We start from the raw sequence: 22,548 nt of genomic DNA, 5'->3' as shown, positions 1-22,548 counted from the left end.
ATATGTCGGCTAATTGTTTTTCAGTGCATATATGCTCAATGCATACATTTCCATTTTGCACATGATCCCTAATAAAGTGATACCTTATTTCTATGTGTTTGGCTTTAGAATGCTGAACTGGATTTTTAGTAAGATTGATGGCACTAGTATTATCACATCTAATAGGAATATTGTCTACCTTAACTCCATAGTCCTCTAGTTGTTGTTTAAGCCATAATACTTGAGCACAACAACTGCCAGCAGCTATATATTCAGCTTCAGCTGTGGAGAGTGCCACTGAATTCTGCTTTTTACTAAACCATGATACTAAGTTATTTCCTAAGAATTGACATGTGCCACTTGTGCTCTTTCTATCTAATTTGCATCCGGCAAAATTAGCATCTGAATATGCAAGCAAATCTAGACAGGAGTCTCTCGAGTACCATAATCCTATATTGGTAGTTCCTCTTAAATATCTAAGGATTCTCTTAACAGCACTTAAGTGTGACTCCTTAGGATCGGATTGGTATCTAGCACATATTCCTACACTAAATACAATGTCGGGTCTACTAGCAGTAAGATAGAGCAAGGATCCAATTAGTCCTCTATAGAGCTTAATATCAACACTCTTTCCTTTTTCATCTTTGTCTAGCTTACTAGTAGGATTCATTGGAGTGCCAATTCCCTTATGATTTTCATTCCCAAACTTCTTCAGTATTTCCTTTGTATACTTAGTTTGATGAATGAAAATACCTTCTTTGGTTTGTTTGATTTGTAGTCCTAGAAAGAAGCTTAGTTCTCCCATCAAACTCATTTCAAATTCTTCATGCATTAAATCAGCAAATTCTTTGCACAGAGTATCATTAGTGGCACCAAAGATTATGTCATCTACCTATATTTGTACCACTAATAGATTTTTGTCCTTTCTTTTGAGAAATAAAGTTTTATCTACATTTCCTCTACAAAAATCGTTATTAAGCAGAAATTTGCTTAGTCGATCATACCAAGCCCTAGGTGCTTGCTTTAATCCATATAATGCCTTATGTAATTTAAACACATGATTTGGCAATTCATGATTTTCAAATCCTGGAGGTTGTTCTACATATACCTCCTCCTCAATAATACCATTTAAGAATGCACTCTTCACATCCATTTGATATAATTTGAAATCCATGAAACATGCAAATGCTAGAAGTAATCTAATAGCCTCTAATCTAGCTACAGGAGCAAATGTCTCATCAAAATCTATTCCTTCTTCTTGATTGTATCCCTTAGCTACAAGTCTAGCCTTATTTCTTATAACTAATCCATTTTCATTTAATTTATTTCTAAATACCCATTTTGTTCCAATTACTGAATTATGCTTTGGTCTTTCAGTTAATGTCCATACATTACTTCTTTTGAATTGATTTAATTCTTCTTGCATGTCATTTATCCAGTTAGTATCTTTTTCAGCCTCTTCATAAGTCTTAGGTTCTAATTGTGAAACGAAAGCAAGATAATCATTTAAATTTCTAAGAGATGATCGAGTTCTTACCCCTTGAGATGGATCACCAATGATTAAGTCTTTAGGATGTCCATGTGCATACCTCCATTCTTTTGGCACGTCTTGGGGTTGTGGTGGCACGCAATCATCTTCCTTATCTTGATTTGGCACGTCATCAATTTTCAACTTTTCAAAGTCGATAATTTCTGTATCATCATCAACAGTATTTTCTTTCCTAGCAGACTCACTATCAGACTCATCAAATATAATATTGACTGACTCTTCCACCACTAAGGTTCTTTTATTGAATACTCTGTATGCCCTGCTAGATGTGGAGTATCCTAAGAAGATACCTTCATCTGACTTGGCATCAAATTTGCTTAGATCCTCCTTGCCATTGTTTAAGATGAAACATCTACATCCAAATACTTTAAAATATTTTGCAGTAGGTTTCTTATTTTTCCAAAGTTCATAAGGGGTTTTCTTGGTTATTGGTCGTATTAAAACTCGATTTAGAATATGGCAAGCAGTGTTTATAGCTTCAGCCCAAAAGAAAATTTGACTCACACAACATTGTGCGTGCCATTTCTGTCAATGTCCTGTTTTTCTTTCAACAACCCCATTTTGTTGAGGCGTTCTAGGTGCTGAAAATTGATGTGATATTCCATTTTTAGTGCAAAATTCTTCAAAGTATTGATTTTCAAATTCCGTACCATGATCACTTTGAATTGCTACTAAGGTGAGTTTCTTTTCATTTATGATATTATTATATAGTTTCAAAAATTCTGAAAATGCTTCATTCTTATGTGCCAAAAATGAAACCCATGTATACCTTGAAAAATCATCAACAATGACTAGTCCATACTTCTTCCCTCCTAGACTTGTAGTTCTAGTAGGTCCAAATAAATCCATGTGTATGAGTTCAAATGGTCTAGTTGTTGATACTACATTCTTCGATTTGAAAGATGATCTAGTTTGTTTTCCCAATGAACATGGTCCACATATTTTGTCCTTTTCAAAGATCAGTTTTGGCACATCTTTTATTAATTCCTTCTTAACTAGTTTTGATATTAATTCCATACTAGCATGTTCTAATCTTCGATGCCAAAGCCAACTAGTTTCATTTTTCTTTTCTTCATTAGTAATTAAGCATAAACCATTTTTCTTGCCTAACTCATGAAGATCTACTAAGTAAATATTTCTTTGCCTTTGTCCTACAAGTACAATGCTATTATCTTTAGGATTAGTGATTATGCATACAGATGCTTCAAATATAACTTTAAACCCTTTATCACAAAATTGACTTATGCTAAGAAGGGTATGTTTCAAACCCTTAACTAATAAGACATTTTCTACAAAAATAGATGGAGCAATGAAAATTTTACCCTTTCCAATGATATGCCCTTTACCATTGTCTCCATAGGTTACTACTCCACCCTTCTTTGATTCCAAGGTGACAAATTGATCTTCGTCACCGGTCATGTGTCTTGAACATCCGCTATCTAGATACCATCGTTTTTCCATTTTATCAGCTGCAAGACACACCTGCAATCAAGATCAAGAAGAAACTTTAGGTACCCAAACTAAGTTGGGTCCTTTAGGGTTAGTACTCCATGTTCCTTTTGGAACCCAAACTTTCTTGAATTCAATCTTTTGATTATAACTTAACTTGTTTTGACTGGATTTTCTAAAGTTACATTCATATGCTCTATGTCCTAACTTATTGCAGCAATAGCAAGTAATATTTTCACTTTTAGCTTTTACAAAAATGTTCTTTAAGAATTTTTGTTTCCTATTCGTTCTATATCCTAAACCGGCCTTATCATATACAGCTTTTTGGCTATCAAGAATCATATTTAATTTGGTAGAACTAAGAGTAAATTTATCTACCAAGGATTTATATTTTTCAGCATCTTCTTTTAACTTAATATTTTCAGCAATTAGATTCTTGGTTTCATTTGTAAGTTTCCTACTTAATGTTTCATAGTTATGAGACAATTTTAACTTATCTTTAATGAGAGATTGATTTTCTTCTTTTAGAGCTTTATTTTTATTAATTACTTTCTTATGTTCTTCCATGAGTTCTAAGAATGCATCATGTAATTCATCAACAGTAAAATCACAGTCAAGTTCAGAATCTACCTCATCGTCATTGGCCATATGACACATTTGGGCCGTCTCTTGATGATCTTCCTCCTCCGAACTTGATTCCTCACTTTCACTCCATTCAGCCATGAAATTCTTCTTTTTCAACTTTCTTGCCATCTACTTCAAATCTGGGTAATCTATCTTATAATGCCCGGGTTTGTTACACTCATAGCAAATGGGAGTTTCTTTTTCCTTTTCTTTGTCCTTACCCTTTTTTTTGCTTGAGTTACCTTTAAGGAAGGGTTTCTTTTTATGGAATCTATTCTTACCTCTCATGAATTTTCTGAATTTTCTCCCAAGCACAGCCATCCCTTCTTCATCAATTTCTTCATCATCATCTGAATCTTCCGATTCAGTTAGTTGTTTAGGGGTGGTAGTCTTTAGGACAATGGGCTTTCTTCTCTTGACCTCATCTTCTGAATTTTGTCTCATTGTCAACTCATGGGTCATGAGTGATCCTAGAAGCTCCTCTAACTGCAGTGTGTTGAGGTCCTTTGCTTCCTGAATAGCGGTTACCTTGGCCTCCCAATTCCTTGGTAGAGACCTGAGAATTTTTCGCACCAAATCAGAGTTAGAATAAGACTTTCCTAAACTCTTAAGCCCATTTATAATGTCAGTAAAACGAGTAAACATATCAGTTATGGACTCGGTAGGTTCCATTTTAAACAATTCATACTTGTGTACTAATATGTTTATCTTTGATTTCTTAACTTGATTGGTCCCTTCATGTGTGACCTCAAGTCTGTCCCAAATTTCTTTGGCAGTAGTGCAAGTAGATATTCTATTAAATTCATTAACATCTAATGAGCAGTAAAGCATATTTATAGCTTTTGCATTTAACTGTGCTAGTCTTCTATCACTTTCATTCCAATCCATTTCTGGTTTGGGTATGATAGTGCCCTCTATGTTAAGTGTGGGTGTGTGAGGTCCTCTAGTGATGATTTGCCATAGTTCATAGTCTGAAGCTTGAATGAATATCCTCATTCTAGCTTTCCAATAAGTGTAGTTTGTGCCATTAAATAGAGGTGGTCTATTTGTGGATTGCCCCTCACTCATAGAGCATCCCACTTGGGTTGTCATGATCTTTAACTCTTGATTGTTAGATCAATGAGCACTATTAGAGCACCTCGCTCTGATACCACTTGTTGCCCAAGGTGACAATCCAAGAGGGGGGGGTGAATTGATTTCTTCTCAATTTTGGTGTTTTAAAAGCTTTCTTAATTAAGTGCGGTGGTTGCTTTCTTAGATTATTTGAATGAGTTAAACTAGAACAAAGATGGAAGATAATGCAAGAATAAATGTAAACACAAGCACAACACAAACACAACAATATATAGTGGTTCGGTGCTCTCCTTAGCACCTACGTCCACTCCCCAAGCGACTCCTTGGGAATTCACTATAATCTCGCGGATTACAGTTGGATTGTTTTCCGGGCTCACAATCCAAAAACCTTTGTTGGTTTTACGGGCTCACCAACGAACCTATACACTTTGGTTTTCCGGGTTCACCAAAAATCTTTGTTGGTTTTGCGGGCTCACCAACGAACCTTTACACTTTGGTTTTCCGGGTTCACCAAAAACCTTTGTTGGTTTTACGGGTTTACCAACGAACCTTTACAAATAGTTCGATAAACAAAAAGAAAGATTCAAACTCCTAAATGAGCAAATGAAACAATATTAACTACAAAGAAGAGTTAGAAAGTATTTATCGCTTTGAAGTGGCTTTGCTCTTCTTTGTCCAGGATGCTTCACTCTTCAAGGGAGGATGGAGCTCTTGATGACTCTTTAAATCTGCTCAACCCCTTTCTTTGATTCTTGAATGAAGCACTTGAATGAAGAAGATTAGGGCACTTTTGTTTTCTTGTGTACTCTTTGATATCTCTTTCAAAAGTTGTTCTATCTGATGAATAGTGCCCCTTTAAATAGCTTCCCACATCCTTTGGACAAGCCCCAATGGTTAGATTTGAAAAACTAGCCGTTACTGACCTTGGGAAGGACAAAAAGTACATCTGCAGAACTAGCCGTTATGCTTCAGCCCGTGTTTGGGTCGGCTCAACCTGTCCTTGGGTCGACCCAACTTTCACTTGGGTCGACTCAAACATTCCTTGGGTCGACCCTCTCAGAAAACACAGAAACTTGAAATTTCAGCCTTCCTTCCCATGGGTCGACCCAACCATTCTTTGGGTCGACTCAAAGTTCACTTGGGTCGACTCAACTTCTTCTTGGGTCGACCCTCTCAGTAATTCCAGAGAACCATTTTCTGTCTGCCTTTCTGTCTTGCCTTTGGGTCGACCCTCTCAGGGTTTGGGTCGACTCAAGCTTGGGTCGACTCAACCACTGTTTGGGTCGACCCTCTCAGTAAATCCAGAGAACATATTTCTTTCATGTTTTGAGGTTCTTGAAGTTTGGGTCGACTCATGCTTACCTTGGGTCGACCCAACTCACTGTTCATCTGTGCCAATTTTGCAGAAGTGTGCCAAATGACTTCTTGATGTGCCGGGGTCGACCCAATCATCCTTTGGGTCGACTCAATCTACACTTTGCTGCATCTCAAGGTTAGATTCATTCAAATGAACAAAGACATGTATCTATATCAATTCATACAAATATACTGAGAGTAATGAACTTATAAATGAAGTATCAATTTAACTTATAATATACTCTAGATTATTGCTTGCTAATCATCAAAATAACACTATCATCCTCAACTACCATTCTAAAAGCATATACACTACGAACCAAATAATTATATACCTCCACCGAATCAGTACTATGCTGCATATCATCTTTCTGAACAGCAGCTTTACGAAAAGGTTCAGCAGCTGTAGTATGCTCCTTCACGTAATAATTTGCCATATTTAATTCATACATTACTACATACTTGAACTGATAGTTCATTTAAAAATTTGTAGGAAATTGCTTACCTTGAACTGATAGTTCATTTAAAAATTTGTAGGAAATTGCTTACCTCAGCGGGAACTGTAGCATGCTCCCTAAGTTTGTCATCCACTAGAAGGCCCTTATCTTGTAGGACCTCCATTCTCGACACCCTCTTATCGATCAGTTCTATATGAGTATCGTCCTCCCCTTTGACATCCCCAATAGGATGAGGCTCTGGTAAACTAAAGCCATATTCTACCAAACACGTCTCAAGCACTGTGATACATGTCTGAATGCCCCGCAGTGGATGTCGATCACTATGGCTGGATGACGGTACCTAAAACAACACAATAATAAATGTGGCGTATGTATTTAACTAACTGTAGGCATACTTAACTCTGTGCAGATATGAACTAAATGTGTGTGCTAGCAAGAATTCCAGTAGTGCAGATACATGATATGTGTGCGCCAACTAGATGTAAATGTGTCTTCAAAGCATTCTCTATTGTGTCAACTATGTGCATAGAAGTTTGAAATGTGTGCATTGGATTTATATTGTCTTCGAAGCATACTTAACTATGTGTAGATAAAAACTAAATGCATGCCACAGGGAACAAGTGTGTTCAAAGCATACTTTACTGTGTACAGTCTATAACTAAATATTTGCCAGACTTTAAGAAGTGTGTGCGAAGCATACTCTATTGTGTGAATTGTGTGCATAGAACTCTGAAATATGTGTATTGGATTTATAAAGTATCTTAGTGAACATACTTAACTGTGTGCAGAAATGTTTCAGACTATAATAAATGTCTTCCAAGCATACTTTACTATGTGCAGATAATAACTCAAAGTGTGCCAAACTTTAAGAAGTGTGTTCCAAGCACAACTTATTGTGTGAAAATAACTCTGAAGTGTGTGACAGGATAATACCTAAATGTGTGCCATGATTTAATAACTGTGTACAGACTAGGTAGGAATGTGCCCTATGGAGTTAACTATCTGCCGGCAAGTGAAAGGTGCATGCCAAATCAAAAGTGGTTGTAAGTTTCAGAAATGCTAGGTCACACTATGCGGATACCTAATTTCCGACATGCATAAATTGTCGCAGTTCTTCATCCCTTCGCATCTCTGTCGGGCGAACTAATTGTGGCCTTCCTTGCGAGAGAAGGTGCAACTCCTCCTCTCTAGGTTGTAGCTTCTTGATAACCTAAAACGAGCGAACACATAATTTTAGGAACAAGTTAAAATATTTGTAATGTAAGAAATCAACATTCAAACCTCAAATCGTTTTAAATTCTTCATAACATCGACCATCATGTCCACCCTACGAGGAAATGGGGTATTGTTCCAACGTAGGAGACGTAGATACATGAATGGTGGTCGGTGGCTTCCAACAATGCTGTTCGCATGCTCGATAGCCTGTACCTGGCAAAAACCATTGCAAACATCAAATTACAAGTAAATATATATATCGTAACAATGAAATTTAAAAAAAACATTAAGATGCTTACCACCAGAGCGATCGTGCAGCCGCCCATGTATCTAACAGATCCTTCGCCGATTATGTTTCTTATTTTCACACTATCGGATAGACTAGGTATCTGCTGGCAAAGAAAAGAGAAAACGACAAGACCCCAACTATATGAACCTAAGTGGTCAAAATCATCAATATATGAACATAATGCCTTAGGAACATAGTAGTGTACGGTTGGGAAAAGAATAGTCCTAAAGAGGTATAGAACCCATAATTTTGTGAAATTCTCCACATCTTGTTGTCTGCTCTTACCAACAAGATATTGTAATCTATTTTTAATTGCACCTCTATTAGCTTTTTTGTGGTTGCCCTCAAAATACCCGGTGATAAGGTCAGACATAATCCTTCCCTTTCTATGCAGTTCCATCTCATTACCCGTGGCACTCAAACTAAGGATTAGTGCCAAATCAATCCCTACAAAAGGCACTAGAATCCTGCCAAACCAAAAACCCTCCTCAACATCATCCCAAAAGGAGAGCAATGTGTCTAACACAGGCCTACTCTGTTTTATATATGGTAGATCTAGCATGTGCCCAAAAGGAGTGCCACTCACCCTATCCTTCTGTTCACGAGACATACATAGGTTTAGGATGACCATAAAACTTACAAAGTGGGCGAAGTAACATCTTCCATTCACCATATTACTGGGGCCAATAGCAGGTTTTTTGCCTGTAATTTGCTTTGGGGCCATCTAAGATATCTGCATCACAAATATAGTAAATTTTTTTTTTAATAATATCAACTCAAAAGGAATCATCTTAAAAACTATAACAAAGAACATAATTAGCATGGAATAGTCATATTTTTTCATAACAAATATCTGAAATGTGCTACCATAACCTCTCTATCTATTAATTCGGCAAATTCTAACCATTCCCACAATTTAAAAAGTAATGCCCTCCAATACTGCATATCATGTTAGTATTCAAAAAAATTATTGGAGAAAGCATGCGGCAATGGTTGACAAACCTATTTAAGGAATGCAGAGATGCCTCAAGGAAGGTTGGAGAGAGCAATGTCCACCAAAGCTTCCGCCAAAAACGAACAGGGCGAAGTCAGTTCGAAGGTCGACTCCGAGGCCGGACGAAAAATATCTCCTTGCTTCGAAAAATCAAATCGGAAGGGTTCTCCTTTTCGATGAGGAGAACGGCTTAACAGGAGAAATGAGGAAGATCGAATACCGTTGGGTAGTGGTTTGCAGTTGTAGGGTTTGAAACTGGGGCATAAAAATCAAGCGAAATCGGGCGAGAAGAAGAGGATTTTTTTTCGTTCGAAGAGAGGATTAGGATACGAACTTTGGGGACGAAACCAGGGCTAGAATCGGTGAAGTTTGAATAGGGCTTGTTCCAATGGACAGAGAAGCATACAACGAACGACAGAAGAGGGGAAGGGTTAGGGGTATTTTGGTCTCGTTATGGCATTTCAAATGTCAATGGACCGCTTATTAAAAAAGCAGTCAACAGGAACTATTCGTTATAGCCGAGTCTAACTTTGGACCGCTAAGCAACTTCCCCAATTATATATCTCCCAATCATTTCTGAATGCTAGGTTGTTATGAATCTAAAATATGTTTGGTAATCTCATGGGTTACCTCACTGACGCACAACAGATGTTGAAGCACAACAGCATACACACATAAACAAAAGAGCAGACGACTTACTTATGTCCGAACAACATTAAATGAATTTGGCACATAGTTACAATATCTTGGTACAGAGTTAACTTTACATGATACATAGTTAAAATAACATACTACACTGTAAACTTAAGATAGCACATAGTTAAAATAACATGCTATACAGTAATATAACTAACAGAATGCATGCTTCACAGCAATTCACTACATGTACTCACAATGCAGGAATAAAGCTAGATTCTGAACAGTCTCCCTATACTCTTGATGAAATAGCTCCATGACACTCTCGACTAGACTAGGTATCTACTAGCAAAGAAAAGTGAAAACTGCAAGCCCCAACTATACGATCCTAAGCAGTCTAAATCATCAAGATATGAACATAATACCTTAGGAACATAGTAGTGTATGGGTGGAAAGAGGATAGTCATAAAAAGATACAAAACCTATAATTTTGTAAAATCCTCTACATATTGTCGCCCACTCTTTCCAACAAAATATTTTAATTTATTTTTACTGTATCTTTTGTCAATCGTTTTGTGGTCACCTTCAAAAAATAAGGTGATGAGGTCAGACTTAACCCTTCCCTCCCTCTACAATTCGACCTCATCGCCCGTGGCCTTTAAATCAAGGACAAGTACAGAGTGCAAAATCGGTTCCTACAAAAGGTACCTTATCAAACCAAAAACTCTCCTTCTCATCATTCCAGAAGGAGTATGTAGGACTGGCCTGCTCTGTTTGATATATGGAAGAGGTAGCATATGTCTAAATGGAGTGTTGATCACCCTTTCTTTCTGCTCCTCAGACATGGACTCGACAAGGATGACAGTGAGATATATCAAGTGGCTGAAGGAGCACTTTCCATGGACCATATTCTTTAGGCCAATAGAAGGTCCTTTGCCTCTCCTCAGAATTGAAGCATTCTTCACTTTTTCAAATTTGATGTTGCTCCTTTGTAGCCATCTCATCTTAGATCATTGCATCATAAATGATATTCAAACAATACTTTTTAGTAATATCATTTCTAAATTAGATATACATATTTGAGTAAATCATCATACATTAATAAATGATGTTTATAACTCTAATAAAGAACAGAAATTGTGCTAAATAACTATCAATGAAAGAATGTTTTTTACATGACAAATATATCCAATGTACTAGCTCAAGCTCTCTATCTTTTATTTTTTCAAATTCTGACCATTCTCACTATCAAAAAACTAATGACCTAGTATACTATATAACAATTTGGTGTTTATCTAAATTGAGATTAATTTTGCTTTATTGATTAACCTACCTAGAGACAAGCTGCAGAGATGACTCACATCGGAGGCAAAATGGCAAACACCCATGCATGCAGAAGAGAAAAATATGGAGGAGTGTGGAAGTCGAGAAGCCAGAAAATAGTGCCTCGAAGCCTGAAAGATATGGTTTTCAAGAATTTTGGCTGGGCAGAGGAGTGGGGAAGGCGGAAAGGTTTGGGAAGAAAGTTTCTGACTAGCTAAAGGGAAGTGAGTCGAAAACTGCCACATTCGATGTCATAATGCCCCAGAGTGGACCTGGAAATATTGAATTTGCCCAATGCTCCGGCTTTGCATGTAGGAGAAAGGTGGTAGCACTAGGGGCTTCTGATGTAAGCTTTGCAATTAGCTTTTGAAAAATATTAAGCCTTGGAGTATAGGCAGCAGCATTTAGTAAATCAATCAGCCTCTTTTCTTAGCTGCACGATAATGGACAAGCACCTGCATTGACAATTAAAAATCAGATATACCACATGCTATATTACTTAGATACTTTGTAGATTAAATTATTCATAATATGATGATGCAAATCTGATTCTTGAAGTTTTCTTTCACATGACGGATACAATATGAGTGGTAAGAATCAGAAAAGTACTTCAGCACCGATTTAATAATCTCCTGATATCTATCCGTCATAAATGTAAACTGTTGACTATGATACTCACGACAACTAGGAATAGCTTCTTTCAAAAATCGGCAAAACCATTCCCAATTTTCATCACTTTCTGTATCTACCACACCATAAGCTATAGGAAACATATCATCATTTTCATCTTTGGAAGTGGCTCCAAGCAGTACACCTCGATCCTTATGCTTTATAAATGTGTCATCCATAAAAATTAGAGGACGACATCCTTTTTTGAAACCCATTAGTGAAGCATGAAAACAAATGAATAAACGTCTAAATCGACCTTCAATTGTTTCATACTCTGCAATGCTGTCGGGGTTGGTCTGAAGAATGGCATCACAACACCAGCGAATCCAGTCATAAGTAGCTGTCTATTACCATAAAGATCCATCATAGCCACCTCTTTACCATGCCAAGCTTGATGATACGGCAATTCAATACCATATTCTCGACGAATATCCTTTACAATATCCCTCGGCTATATAATGGCATATCTTGAAGTTGATCTTTAATAATTTTCGAAATCCAACGTTTCAAACTTTGGATGAGACCGCACTTGCAACCCTCCTCCACATGTGTGGTTACAGTGCATTTTTTTAATTGCAAACGTTTCACCATTCTCAAGGCGAGAAGCATGGATGCGCCATTCGCAACCTTCATATACACACTCTATGGTAACTCGCTCATGATCGTTCTTCACGAACACAAAATCTCTGCAATTTGCAATGCAATAGTTGCGAATGGTGTCACGTAGAGTTTTCACATTCATGACTACTAACCAACTTATGTACATATGGCACACACCTCTCATGTCTATACACATTATTAATTCTTGGCAGCACACACTTACAACCATTCGGCACACATCTTTCTTCACTTGGCATGCACCTTTCAATTGCCGGCAAGTTGTTATTTCTATATGGCACACACCATCTATCCTATCTCTAACCATTATTATTTCTTGGTAGCACAAACTTACAACCATTTGGCACACATTTACTTCCATTCGGCATGCACTTTTCACTTGCTGGCACACACTTAGCTCCAATTGGCACACACCTATCATTTCTACGCACATCATTAATTGTTGCTAGCACATACTTACAACCACTTGACACACATTTAATTCCATTTGGCACTTAGTTAAATACATACACTAAGTTGGATAATTCGATTGTTTTAGTTACTTTCATCCAGCTATAGCGAACCACATCCAATGGAAAGCCTAGAGAAACGCATGAGAGTGGTTGAGAGGTTAATGGCATATGGCTTTAGTTTACAAGACCCTCAAACCTTTGGGGATGTTGAAGGCGGGGATGATCAGATGATGGTCCTGATATATAAGAGGCTATCCAGAGTCGAAAAGGTCCTCCACGATAAGGGTCTCCTGGTGAATGACCAACGAAGTAAGCATGCGACAGGTTCTACTGAGGTAAGCAAAGTTTGACGAATTATTAACTCAATCATCTTGTCGAGCATGTATTTTTGTATGAATTAAATACAACACATTATCAGGTGAGGGAAGAGCATATTGCAATTGGTGAAGCAATTGACCAAGCTGCAGTGGACAAAGAGGATATGCACTATAGTGCAGATGTGGTGGAGGTATGTAATTATTTCCTTCTGGCATTCTTTGATTTTGAAATTGTAGTATAATCGTTATTACATAAAATGAATTCCTATCAAGTTATTTAGCCCACTGATGTTCATCGCGAGAAGGTCCTCCGAGATGCCACAGATTTTGCTGAGGTAAGCAAAGTTTCACGAATTGAATCAGTCATCTTGTCGAGCATGGATTTTTGTATGACTTAAATACAACAAATTATTAGGCGAGGAAAGAGCATACTACAGTTGATGAGGCTTTGGACCAAGCTATAGTGGAAAAAGAGGATATGCACCGTAGTTCAGATGAGGTGGAGGTATGTAACTTTTGCATCTGGCAAATTATAATTTTACAATTGTAGTATTAATGGTAATTAGTTAAATTGCATATTCTTATCAGATTATTTGGGCGACTAATGTTGAGGGCGAGAAGAAATGTGGATCCACCACCAAATATATTTCCTCCTTATGCAAGCATGTGAAGTTTGGAGCATGTGAGAGAAAGGCAACGGAGAAAGCAAAGGCCATATCCCAATTTTCGAAGGCTTATAAAAGGGCAAAGAAAAAATAGAAAGTCAACAAAATAGGTGAAGCTAGTATGGCACAAGCAATTCAAAAGGAGGATTTGCCTGATCACTCAAGTAAGTTATTGGAGTCTATCACTACTGCACTTATGGAGCTCCACAAGTTAACTCCAATCGACAAAGAAACATCCCCTTGTGGAGAGGTATAGCAAATTGGTCACTTCCTTAAATATTTTGTATCCATATATAATATGCTGATTCTATATCCCATGACTTTGCTAACTAAAATTGTTGTCTTCACCTTTAACCTTTAATTGCACTTAGCATTTAGTACAATCGACTAAAATAATTGATGTTGAGAGAGCGGCATCGCTAGAGATGCCAATCAAAGTGGCACCAAAATGCACCTATCATGGGAAGGGGGGAGGTATACTCCCTATGTACTATGAAGAAGCTATTGATTTCTTTCTTGAAAAAAATCACTTCTTGTAAGTTTCTTATATTAACTGTGCAATCTCACATTTCTCACAAATAAAGTACCTTAAATATTTGAATAAATTACGTAGGCACAACATTTGGGAGGATGCAAATACTTCGAAACCATCATGCACCGGTGATGCCATAGTCCAACTCCTTCATGATGGGCCACTACGCAGTGATGTATGTAAATTAGAGACATATACCTCACTTAAGTCTATATCATTTGCTATTTTAACATATTTTTTTAAGTACAGGTCATGAATGTGTACTTTTGTGTCATTGAGCTATTCCATGGAGAGTACACTGAGCTCATTGATAATCCAAGTTTATTCTTGCATTGCGAGATACAGGTTCTTTACTTCCACAATTTAAATTTAGTAGCTGCGTTCAAATAGAATTTAATTGTGTGCCATAATAAATTTTGTAGGCTACTGTGGTTCAACATCTATTGTGCGATCTTGAGGTAACTGCTGATATTACCAAATGCATTATAAATTCTTTGCAACCTAGTATTCAGAAGTGGTTAGGGGAAATATAACTTGCCGATCTCGAACGGTGTAGATATTTATTCATTTGATGAATACGAGATGACATTGGTATCTAATTGCTTTAGACTTAAAAGAGCAGCGTTTTGAATGCTACAACTCAATGTGGAGCTTCAATGTAGCAGACGACGCTATTAAATATGTGGGTATCAATTGTACAAGATTTTACATTGTTTTTCTTTTTTTATGGAATCACAAGTGCACCAAAAATAATATATTATGGACATTCATGTAGGTATCATTTTTGAGATATTGGCTAAAAGACTGCGTCGGATACCCTATTCCTAAATGTATCGTTTGTGAAATTCGAGAGTGTGCACAACAGACGCCGATAGTGTGGTCTGCGGAGTGTATGTGCTCATATTTGCAGAGATACTAACACGAGGCACTTGTAGACTATTACAGGAAGAGTTCAAGGATCCCTCTTTATATAGAAGCTTGGTTGCAGGCAATATTTTGTTAAATGACCGCTGCATTACATATGATAGGTTCTAGTCATGGTACGATGAGAAGTTATGTAGGAATAGAGATTAAAGCCTTCAAATGTAAAATAGCCTTATAACATTTTTATTTTTTGTGTAATAAAACATTGAGACAAATATGATGATTACATTGATTTTTTTGGGATGAATGGCCAACCTATCTTTGTTGTCATGCTCTAAACTGGATGCCATGATATTTCAACTGTGTACTTTGCTAAATTTAGTATGTGCCATGTGATCTCTTATAATTACAGTCAGTACAACTTCTGAAAAAGGTATTGTTTGAATGCTGCAAGTGGGAGCTTCTGACTTCTGATTTCTATTTTTCTTACATTGAAAACAATATCAAAAGCAAAAGCAGGATAATTAATAGTGGAAATTAATAAGATTAGCCTTGAATTAGTTTAATGATTATGGAAAGTTTTGAGCAATTTTTATTTTCTTGGGAATTAAACTGTCATGGCGTGCCATGGAATTGTAACTGTGTGCCAAGGTGTGCCATGGTGTGCCAAGGGTTGATTAAATGGGTGTCAATCTATATTCAGTGTGTACCATGTTTTCTTAATATTTTTAAAACTTTTCTAATTGCATGCCAGTTTCACAAAACTGCGAGCCAGTTTCAAATAACTGTGTGCAGGTAACTTAAATGTGTTCCATGCTAAATTATGCACCAGCAAGGCTTCCAAGAACATATGCATGCATCACATACATATGAGACAGATTCATGACATTTGAATTTGTTGAAGTTTGTAGCTTCCTGCCTGCACTTGACTATGTGCCATGATGTGCCATGTTGTGCCAAGGGTTACTTACCTAAAAGCATATCACAGTTGCAGAAACATTTGTGTTTATGCTTAAAACCGTATCACAGTTTTAGAAAATTCAGCGTGCCAATTTAACCATTTTCCTCCATTTTGAGATTTAAGTTAGGGAATTAATTTCAAAGCCAATGCAACCCTCTGAAGTGTACACCAATTATGGAAATATGAACTATGCTAAACTCCATATCACAGTTGCAGATACCTTTGTGTTTATGCTTAAAACCGTATCACAGTTTTAGAAAATTAAGCGTGTCTGTTGAGTGATTGTTGTTCCCTTATGTGATTTTGATGAGCCCAAAATATGTGAGTAGATTTCATATTATACTAATAAATTCAAATGAGTGTTTCAGAAAATATATTGTTAAAATGTGTTTAAATGCCTCAGAAAATAGTTCAGAGATTTTAAGTTTAGTTTCTACAATGTTTGGAACCATTTTAGTCTTTGTCCTGCACTCGAGTCGACTCCGAGGATCCTCGAGTCGACTCTGGCACAAAGGTTGCTATCTGGCACGCCCTCGAGATGACTTCCGGCTTAGGCAAGTCGACTCCTAAAGGATTGGCAGCGAGCAGAATTTCTGAGTGCAGAGTACGAGTCGACTCCGACTGAGACCGAGCCGACTTATAGAGCAAAAACAGAGAAGTATTTTCTGAGGTACAATGCCCAAGTCGACTCCGACTTAGGGCGAGTCGACTCCTGCGAAAAGACAGAATACCTGTTTTCAAGCCAACTGATATTGAGTCGACTCTAGCTATGGACGAGTCGACTCCAACAAGAAAGATAGAGAAATATTTTCTGCGGCACTGAGACCGAGTCGACTCCCGTTGAGACCAAGTCGACTTTGAGGACCATGTCAGAGATTAAGTTTTCAAAGCTTCTGAGGCCGAGTCGACTCCAGCTGTGAGCGAGTTGACTCCGATAAGAAAGACAGAAAGTCAGTTTCTGATACACTGTGGTCGGGTCGACACCTGAAGGACGCGAGCTGTCTCCCACTTTTGGCGAGTCGACTCCGAAATGTCGCAAGCCGTCTCCTAGAAGAGCGCCTGGCCAATACTTTTGAAGATGCCGTGAGCGAGTCGTCTCTCGAAGAACACGAGTCATCTCTAGTTTTAGCTGAGCCGTCTTCTAGTTGCGCGAGTCGACTCCGATCCTAACGGTCACATTGTCAGGCTGCACAGTCATGTCAGAACGGCTCTTTTACTCCTCCCAATGGCTATATTTCGAGGAGTAAAGCTCTAAAAAGTGTATAAAAGTCTAGAAGAGACAAGAAGACATAAGAGGAATTAAGGGCATTCAAGTTTATAACTACCAAAGAAAGATTAGAGCTTTTCAAAAGAGAAAAGAGAAGTAACTGCGCCTACATCGATTTCAAAAGTACTTCTCACATTCAAGGCTCGATCATTTGATCCTCAGCCACCGAGATATTCAAGAGAGGATCCAAAAAAGGAGAAGCCATATTTTTTTTCAGCATAAAATCTTTTTAAGAGCTTCTTCCTTTTCATATTGCTTATATTGTTAAATCTGCCTTTTTAGAAGCTGTAACTCTTAAACACTTATAGTCGGATTTTGTTACTTGATTCATCAGAGGTTTGAATCAAGAGGATTGAGGTTTGTTGTTGAGCCAGTTAGAACCAACGTTGTAAAGTTGTGGTTAATAAGCCGGAAAAAACCAACTGGGTTAGATTGTGAGCCAGAAAAAAAATCAGATAGGTTGTGGTTGGTGAGCCAGAAAAATCAACTGGGTTTAATTGTGAGCCCGTGAAAACAATTAGATTGGTTTTAGTCGGTGAGCCTGTGAAAACCAACCGAGTTCATTGTAATCTCGTAAAAAAAACAAGTTTAGTTGTGAGCTTATAAAACAACCAGGTGTAATCCGAGGGATTATAGTAAACTCCCAAGTGAGGCTTGGAGAGTGGACGTAGGAGCTGGGTTGACTCCAAACCACTATAAAATTTATTGTGTTTGTGTTGTGGTTCTTTGAGCATCTTTTCTTTATTGCTTTCTCTATAGTTTGATTAATTTTTTTAGATTAAAATTAAGAAAGCTTTCATAATCCATACTAGATTATCTGAAAAGAATCTAAGTTTTATTTAGTACTCAATTCACCCCCCCCCCCCCCCCCCCCCCTTCCCCTCTCTCTTGGGTTGTCTACTGGGCAACAGTGTCACTTGAACCATTTTGCTCCATTTTGGGATTTGAGTTAGGGAATTAGTTTCAAAGCCAATGCAACCCTCTGAAGTGTACACCAGTTAGGGAAACATGAACATATGCTAAACTCCATATTATAGTTGCAAATAATTTATGTTTATGCTTAAAAGCATATCACAGTTTTAGAAAATTTAGCGTGCCAGTTGAATCATTTTCCTCCATTTTGGGATTTGAGTTAGGGAATTAGTTTCAAAGCCAATGCAACCCACTGAAGTGCACCCCAGTTAGGGAAACATGAACATATGCTAAACTCCATATTACAGTTGCATATACATTTATGTTTATGCTTAAAAGCGTATCATAGTTTCAGAAAATTCAGCGTGCCAGTTGAACCATTTTCCTCCATTTTGGGATTTGAGTTAGGGAATTAGTTTCAAAGCCAATGCAAGCCACTGAAGTGAACACCAGTTAGGAAAACATGAACATATGCTAAACTCCATATTACAGTTGCAGATACATTTATGTTTATGCTTAAAAGCGTATCACAGTTTTAGAAAATTTAGCGTGGCGGTTGAACCATTTTTCTCCATTTTGGGATTTGAGTTAGGAAATTAGTTTCAAAGCCAATGCAACCCACTGAAGTGTACACCAATTAGAAAAACATGAACGTATGCTAAACTCCATATTAGAGTTGTAGATACATTTATGTTTATGCTTAAAAGCATATCATAGTTTCAGAAAATTCAACGTGCCAGTTGAACCATTTTCCTCTATTTTGGGATTTGAGTTAGGGAATTAGTTTCAAAGCATACTTAAATGTGTTCCAAGCATACTTTATTGTGTGCATAGAAGTCTCAAATGTGTGCCAGAATTTATAAAGTGTCTTCCAAGCATAGTTATCTGTGTGCAGATAAGAACGAAATGTGTGCCAGACTTTAAGAAAGTGTTCCAAGAATACTTAAATGTTGGCATAGAAGACTAAAATGTGTGCTAGGATTTATAGTGTCTTCCTAGCATACGTTACTATGTGCAGAGATTAACTAAATGTATGCCAGGCTTTAAGAAGTGTTTTCCAAACATACTTAAATGTGTTCCAAGCATATTTTATTGTGTGCATAGAAGTCTAAAATGTGTTCCAGGATTTATAAAGTGTCTTCCAATACTTATCTGTGTGAAGACTTTAATGTGTTCCGTGCATACTATACTGTGTGCAGATAAGAACTGAATGTGTGCCAGACTTTATTAAGTGTGTTCGAAGCATACTTAAATGTGGGCATAGAACACTAAAATATGTGCCAGGATTTATAGTGTCTTCCAAGCATACATTATTGTGTGCAGAGATTAACTAAATGTGTGTCAGGCTTTAAAAAGTGTCTTTCACTTATACTTAAATGTGTGCATAGTAGTCTAAAATGTGTGCCAAGCTTAAATAAGTGTGTTCCAAGCGTACTTATTGTGTGTCAAGCTATATTACCTATTTCTAAGCCGACACAATCTTCTGAAGGGTAGACGACCAAGGGAAAGAATAAGACTTAATGATCTCTGAATTTATTGTTAACTGTTTGTGGCTTTAATAAGAACATAATTGAGTGCCAGGGACTGCCATTGGATTTTAACTTAAATACTGTGTTCCAGTATCACTAAACTGTGTGCCAGTATTACTGCATGTCGGGAAGTACTTATGTGTGCCAAGCTAAATAACCTGATATTTAGCCATGGATTTTAATTGTGTGCCATGCTATGCCATGGTGTGCCAAGGGTTGTTTACTAACAATCGGGGTAGAGACAGTGTAACATCTGAATTTCTTGATGTTTGTATCTTCCTTTTCTGCAATAACAACAAGAATAAGAGTGTGCCAGTGTAACCAAAAAACTTCATATATCAATTCATTAACATCAATTGTGTGTACAAAAAACTTCCACATAAAATGAGAAGCACATAACTATGAGAAAATTAAAAAATTCAGATTCCCATACATTCAAACTAATCTCCAAAATATTTAGTTGATAACCTCATTACAAGTCCTATTGTGCCCAAGCTTTCCGCATCGTCCACATTTTATATGACATATTGACTCCCTTGTGAAGGTCTTTTCTTCATTTTAGGCCTGCCTGAATGAGTCTTTGTGATAGGGGGTAGAATATGAATCATATGAGGCATTATAAGGCTCCTCAATATCAGAAATTGGACTAATAGCTTCGGCATATGTTGCTCTGTACAATTCAACTTGAAAATAATTGTCAGTGAAGTGGTATAACAATCTACCAGCCTTCTCAATGCATGCACATGCATGCTTACATGGCATGCAAAAGATTCGCCACTCACCGTAAGAGTAATTGCTATTCTGGAGGTCAACTTTGCATGAGTAGTTTGTATCCTTTACGTCATATATCATTATGTTTGACGTAAATACGGATAATCTCCGATCGTTTTCTGCATATCTTTGCAGTACTTTCTTAGGATAAGGGCATAGATGTGTTTGAATACTGTAGCCTCAATTACGCCGTTCATGCATCAATGTCATTATTTGAAGCCTGATATGGTCAACTATCTGAGGCACGGGTAGATGGCAAGCCTCCATGATCCAACTATTGAAACACTCTGCCACGTTAGATGTCATAATACTCCATCGTGGATCTAGAAATATTGCATTTGCCCAATGCTCCAAATTTGTATGCAGGAGAAAAGTTCTAGTCCCTAGAGCTTCTAATGTGAGTTTGCTAATTAATTTGTGGAAAACATTCGGCCTTTGAGTATAGGCAGCAGCATTTAGTAAATCAAGCAGCCTCTTTCTCTTACTTGCACAATAATGGATAAGCACCTACAATGACAATAATCATAGGATGAGATCTACGACATCCAAAATTAGTTAGATAAATTCTAGGTTGAAAATTTAGAATATGACTATCCAAACCTGATTGTTGAAGTTGTCTTTCACATGACAGAAACAATATGAGTGGTAACTACTAGAAAAGTACTTTGGCACTAATTTAATAATTTTTTGATATCTATCTATCATAAATATGAACTGTTGACCATGGTAGTCATTGCAACTATGAATTGCTTCTTTCAAAATCCGACAAAACCAGTTTCAGTTGTCATCAGTCTCTATGTGGACCACACCATAAGCAATAGAAAACATATCGTCATTCGCATCTTAGAAAGTCGTACCCAGTACTACACCTCCATTCTTATGCTTTATAAATGTTTCATCCATAAAAATCAGAGGTCTACATCCTCTTATGAAACCCGTTATTGAAGAATGAAATGAAATGAATAGGCATATGAATCGACCTTATGGTTTCATACTCCGCTATACTACCAGAGTTGGTCTTAAGAATGGCCTTGCAATACCAGTGTATCCGGTCATAAGATTTTGATTTGTGAGTATAAAGGTCCTTCATAGCCACCTCCTTCCCATGCCAAACTTAATGATACGGCAATTCAACACCATATTCTGGACGAATATCCTTCACGATGTCAGTCGGCCTATATAACGACATATCTTGAAGTTTATCTTTAACAATATTTGAAACCCAACGTTTCATAGCCTTAAGATACGACTGGACTTGCAACCCTCCTCCACATGTATGCTGATTGTTCACTTTTTTTAATAGCAAATCTTTTTTGAACCCAAGTCGGGAAGCATAGATATGCCATTCACATTCTTCGTATGCACATTCCATAGTCACTCGCCAACGATCGTTCTTCACAAACGCAAACTCTCTACAATTTGCAATGCAGAAGTTGCGAATTGTGTCACGAAGAGTTTCCACATCATTGAACTCCTGACTAACAGCCTCTATAGAGGTTTTCCAAACATCCAAAGAATTTTTTTGACTAGATTGCTCTTCGATTGCAACTCTTATTTCTTCAACAACTCGACTGAAATTACTTGAGCTACCCTTTGAAACATTTCTGGATATGCAACTACACTCAACATTTTAGGACGGGCCACTATCCCTACAATAAGTTAAACAATAATTCAGCATACTAACTAAAAAATTTGCACTTAACATGAACAAACTAAGAAGTGAAATATGCAATACAACAAATATTTAAACTAAGAATACCAAAATTGCAATAGATGCAATTATTTTGTGCATTACCTCATATCAATTACCATATCAGTAGCTTTGGTCAAGCATGAAATATGACTAACAACCATCTCAATCACCGATGCATTTAAATTAACATGTATTTGATACATATTCCGAATATTCTTATCACCTAGGAGCATAACAAGCATTCTAGACTTGTTTGGAATATAAATTTAACTTCTATCATTGTAGCAGATAGATGTCTCCACCTTTTCACTATTTTTTTATAAATTTGATCAAGATTTGTATCCTCGGAGAT

General features: G+C 37.2%; 2 protein-coding genes across 6 annotated transcripts in view; both read left to right on the top strand.

The window, feature by feature from the left end:
• Positions 1–15,366, top strand: part of LOC103710310 (uncharacterized) — a 30,515-nt gene extending 15,149 nt beyond the window's left edge. Inside the window, exons 3-13 of one of the 5 annotated variants that reach the window (XM_088723399.2) lie at positions 12,772–13,020; positions 13,104–13,193; positions 13,308–13,337; positions 13,418–13,507; positions 13,591–13,917; positions 14,039–14,202; positions 14,281–14,374; positions 14,449–14,544; positions 14,622–14,657; positions 14,808–14,881; positions 14,975–15,366. In XM_088723399.2, the coding sequence (XP_088579525.2) occupies positions 12,805–13,020; positions 13,104–13,193; positions 13,308–13,337; positions 13,418–13,507; positions 13,591–13,761 (597 nt within the window). In that variant the 5' untranslated portion in view covers positions 12,772–12,804 and the 3' untranslated portion in view covers positions 13,762–13,917; positions 14,039–14,202; positions 14,281–14,374; ... (2 more) ...; positions 14,808–14,881; positions 14,975–15,366. Of the gene's footprint in view, positions 1–12,771; positions 13,021–13,103; positions 13,194–13,307; positions 13,338–13,417; positions 13,508–13,590; positions 13,918–14,038; positions 14,203–14,280; positions 14,375–14,448; positions 14,545–14,621; positions 14,658–14,755; positions 14,884–14,974 lie in introns of those variants that run through there. The other 4 variants (XM_089923897.1, XM_088723400.2, XM_089923898.1 and 1 more) reach the window with 4 other exon arrangements.
• LOC149753355 (uncharacterized) overlaps positions 1–22,548 on the top strand; it is a 100,154-nt gene that overhangs the window by 39,873 nt on the left and 37,733 nt on the right. The window lies entirely within an intron of this gene.

The sequence above is a fragment of the Phoenix dactylifera genome, chromosome 6 (genome assembly GCF_051530095.1).
Source record: "Phoenix dactylifera cultivar Ajwa chromosome 6, Ajwa_hap1_PhDact_Kaust_v1.1, whole genome shotgun sequence".
Lineage (NCBI taxonomy): Eukaryota > Viridiplantae > Streptophyta > Magnoliopsida > Arecales > Arecaceae > Phoenix > Phoenix dactylifera.
This window is presented reverse-complemented; position numbering and strand designations above follow the sequence as displayed.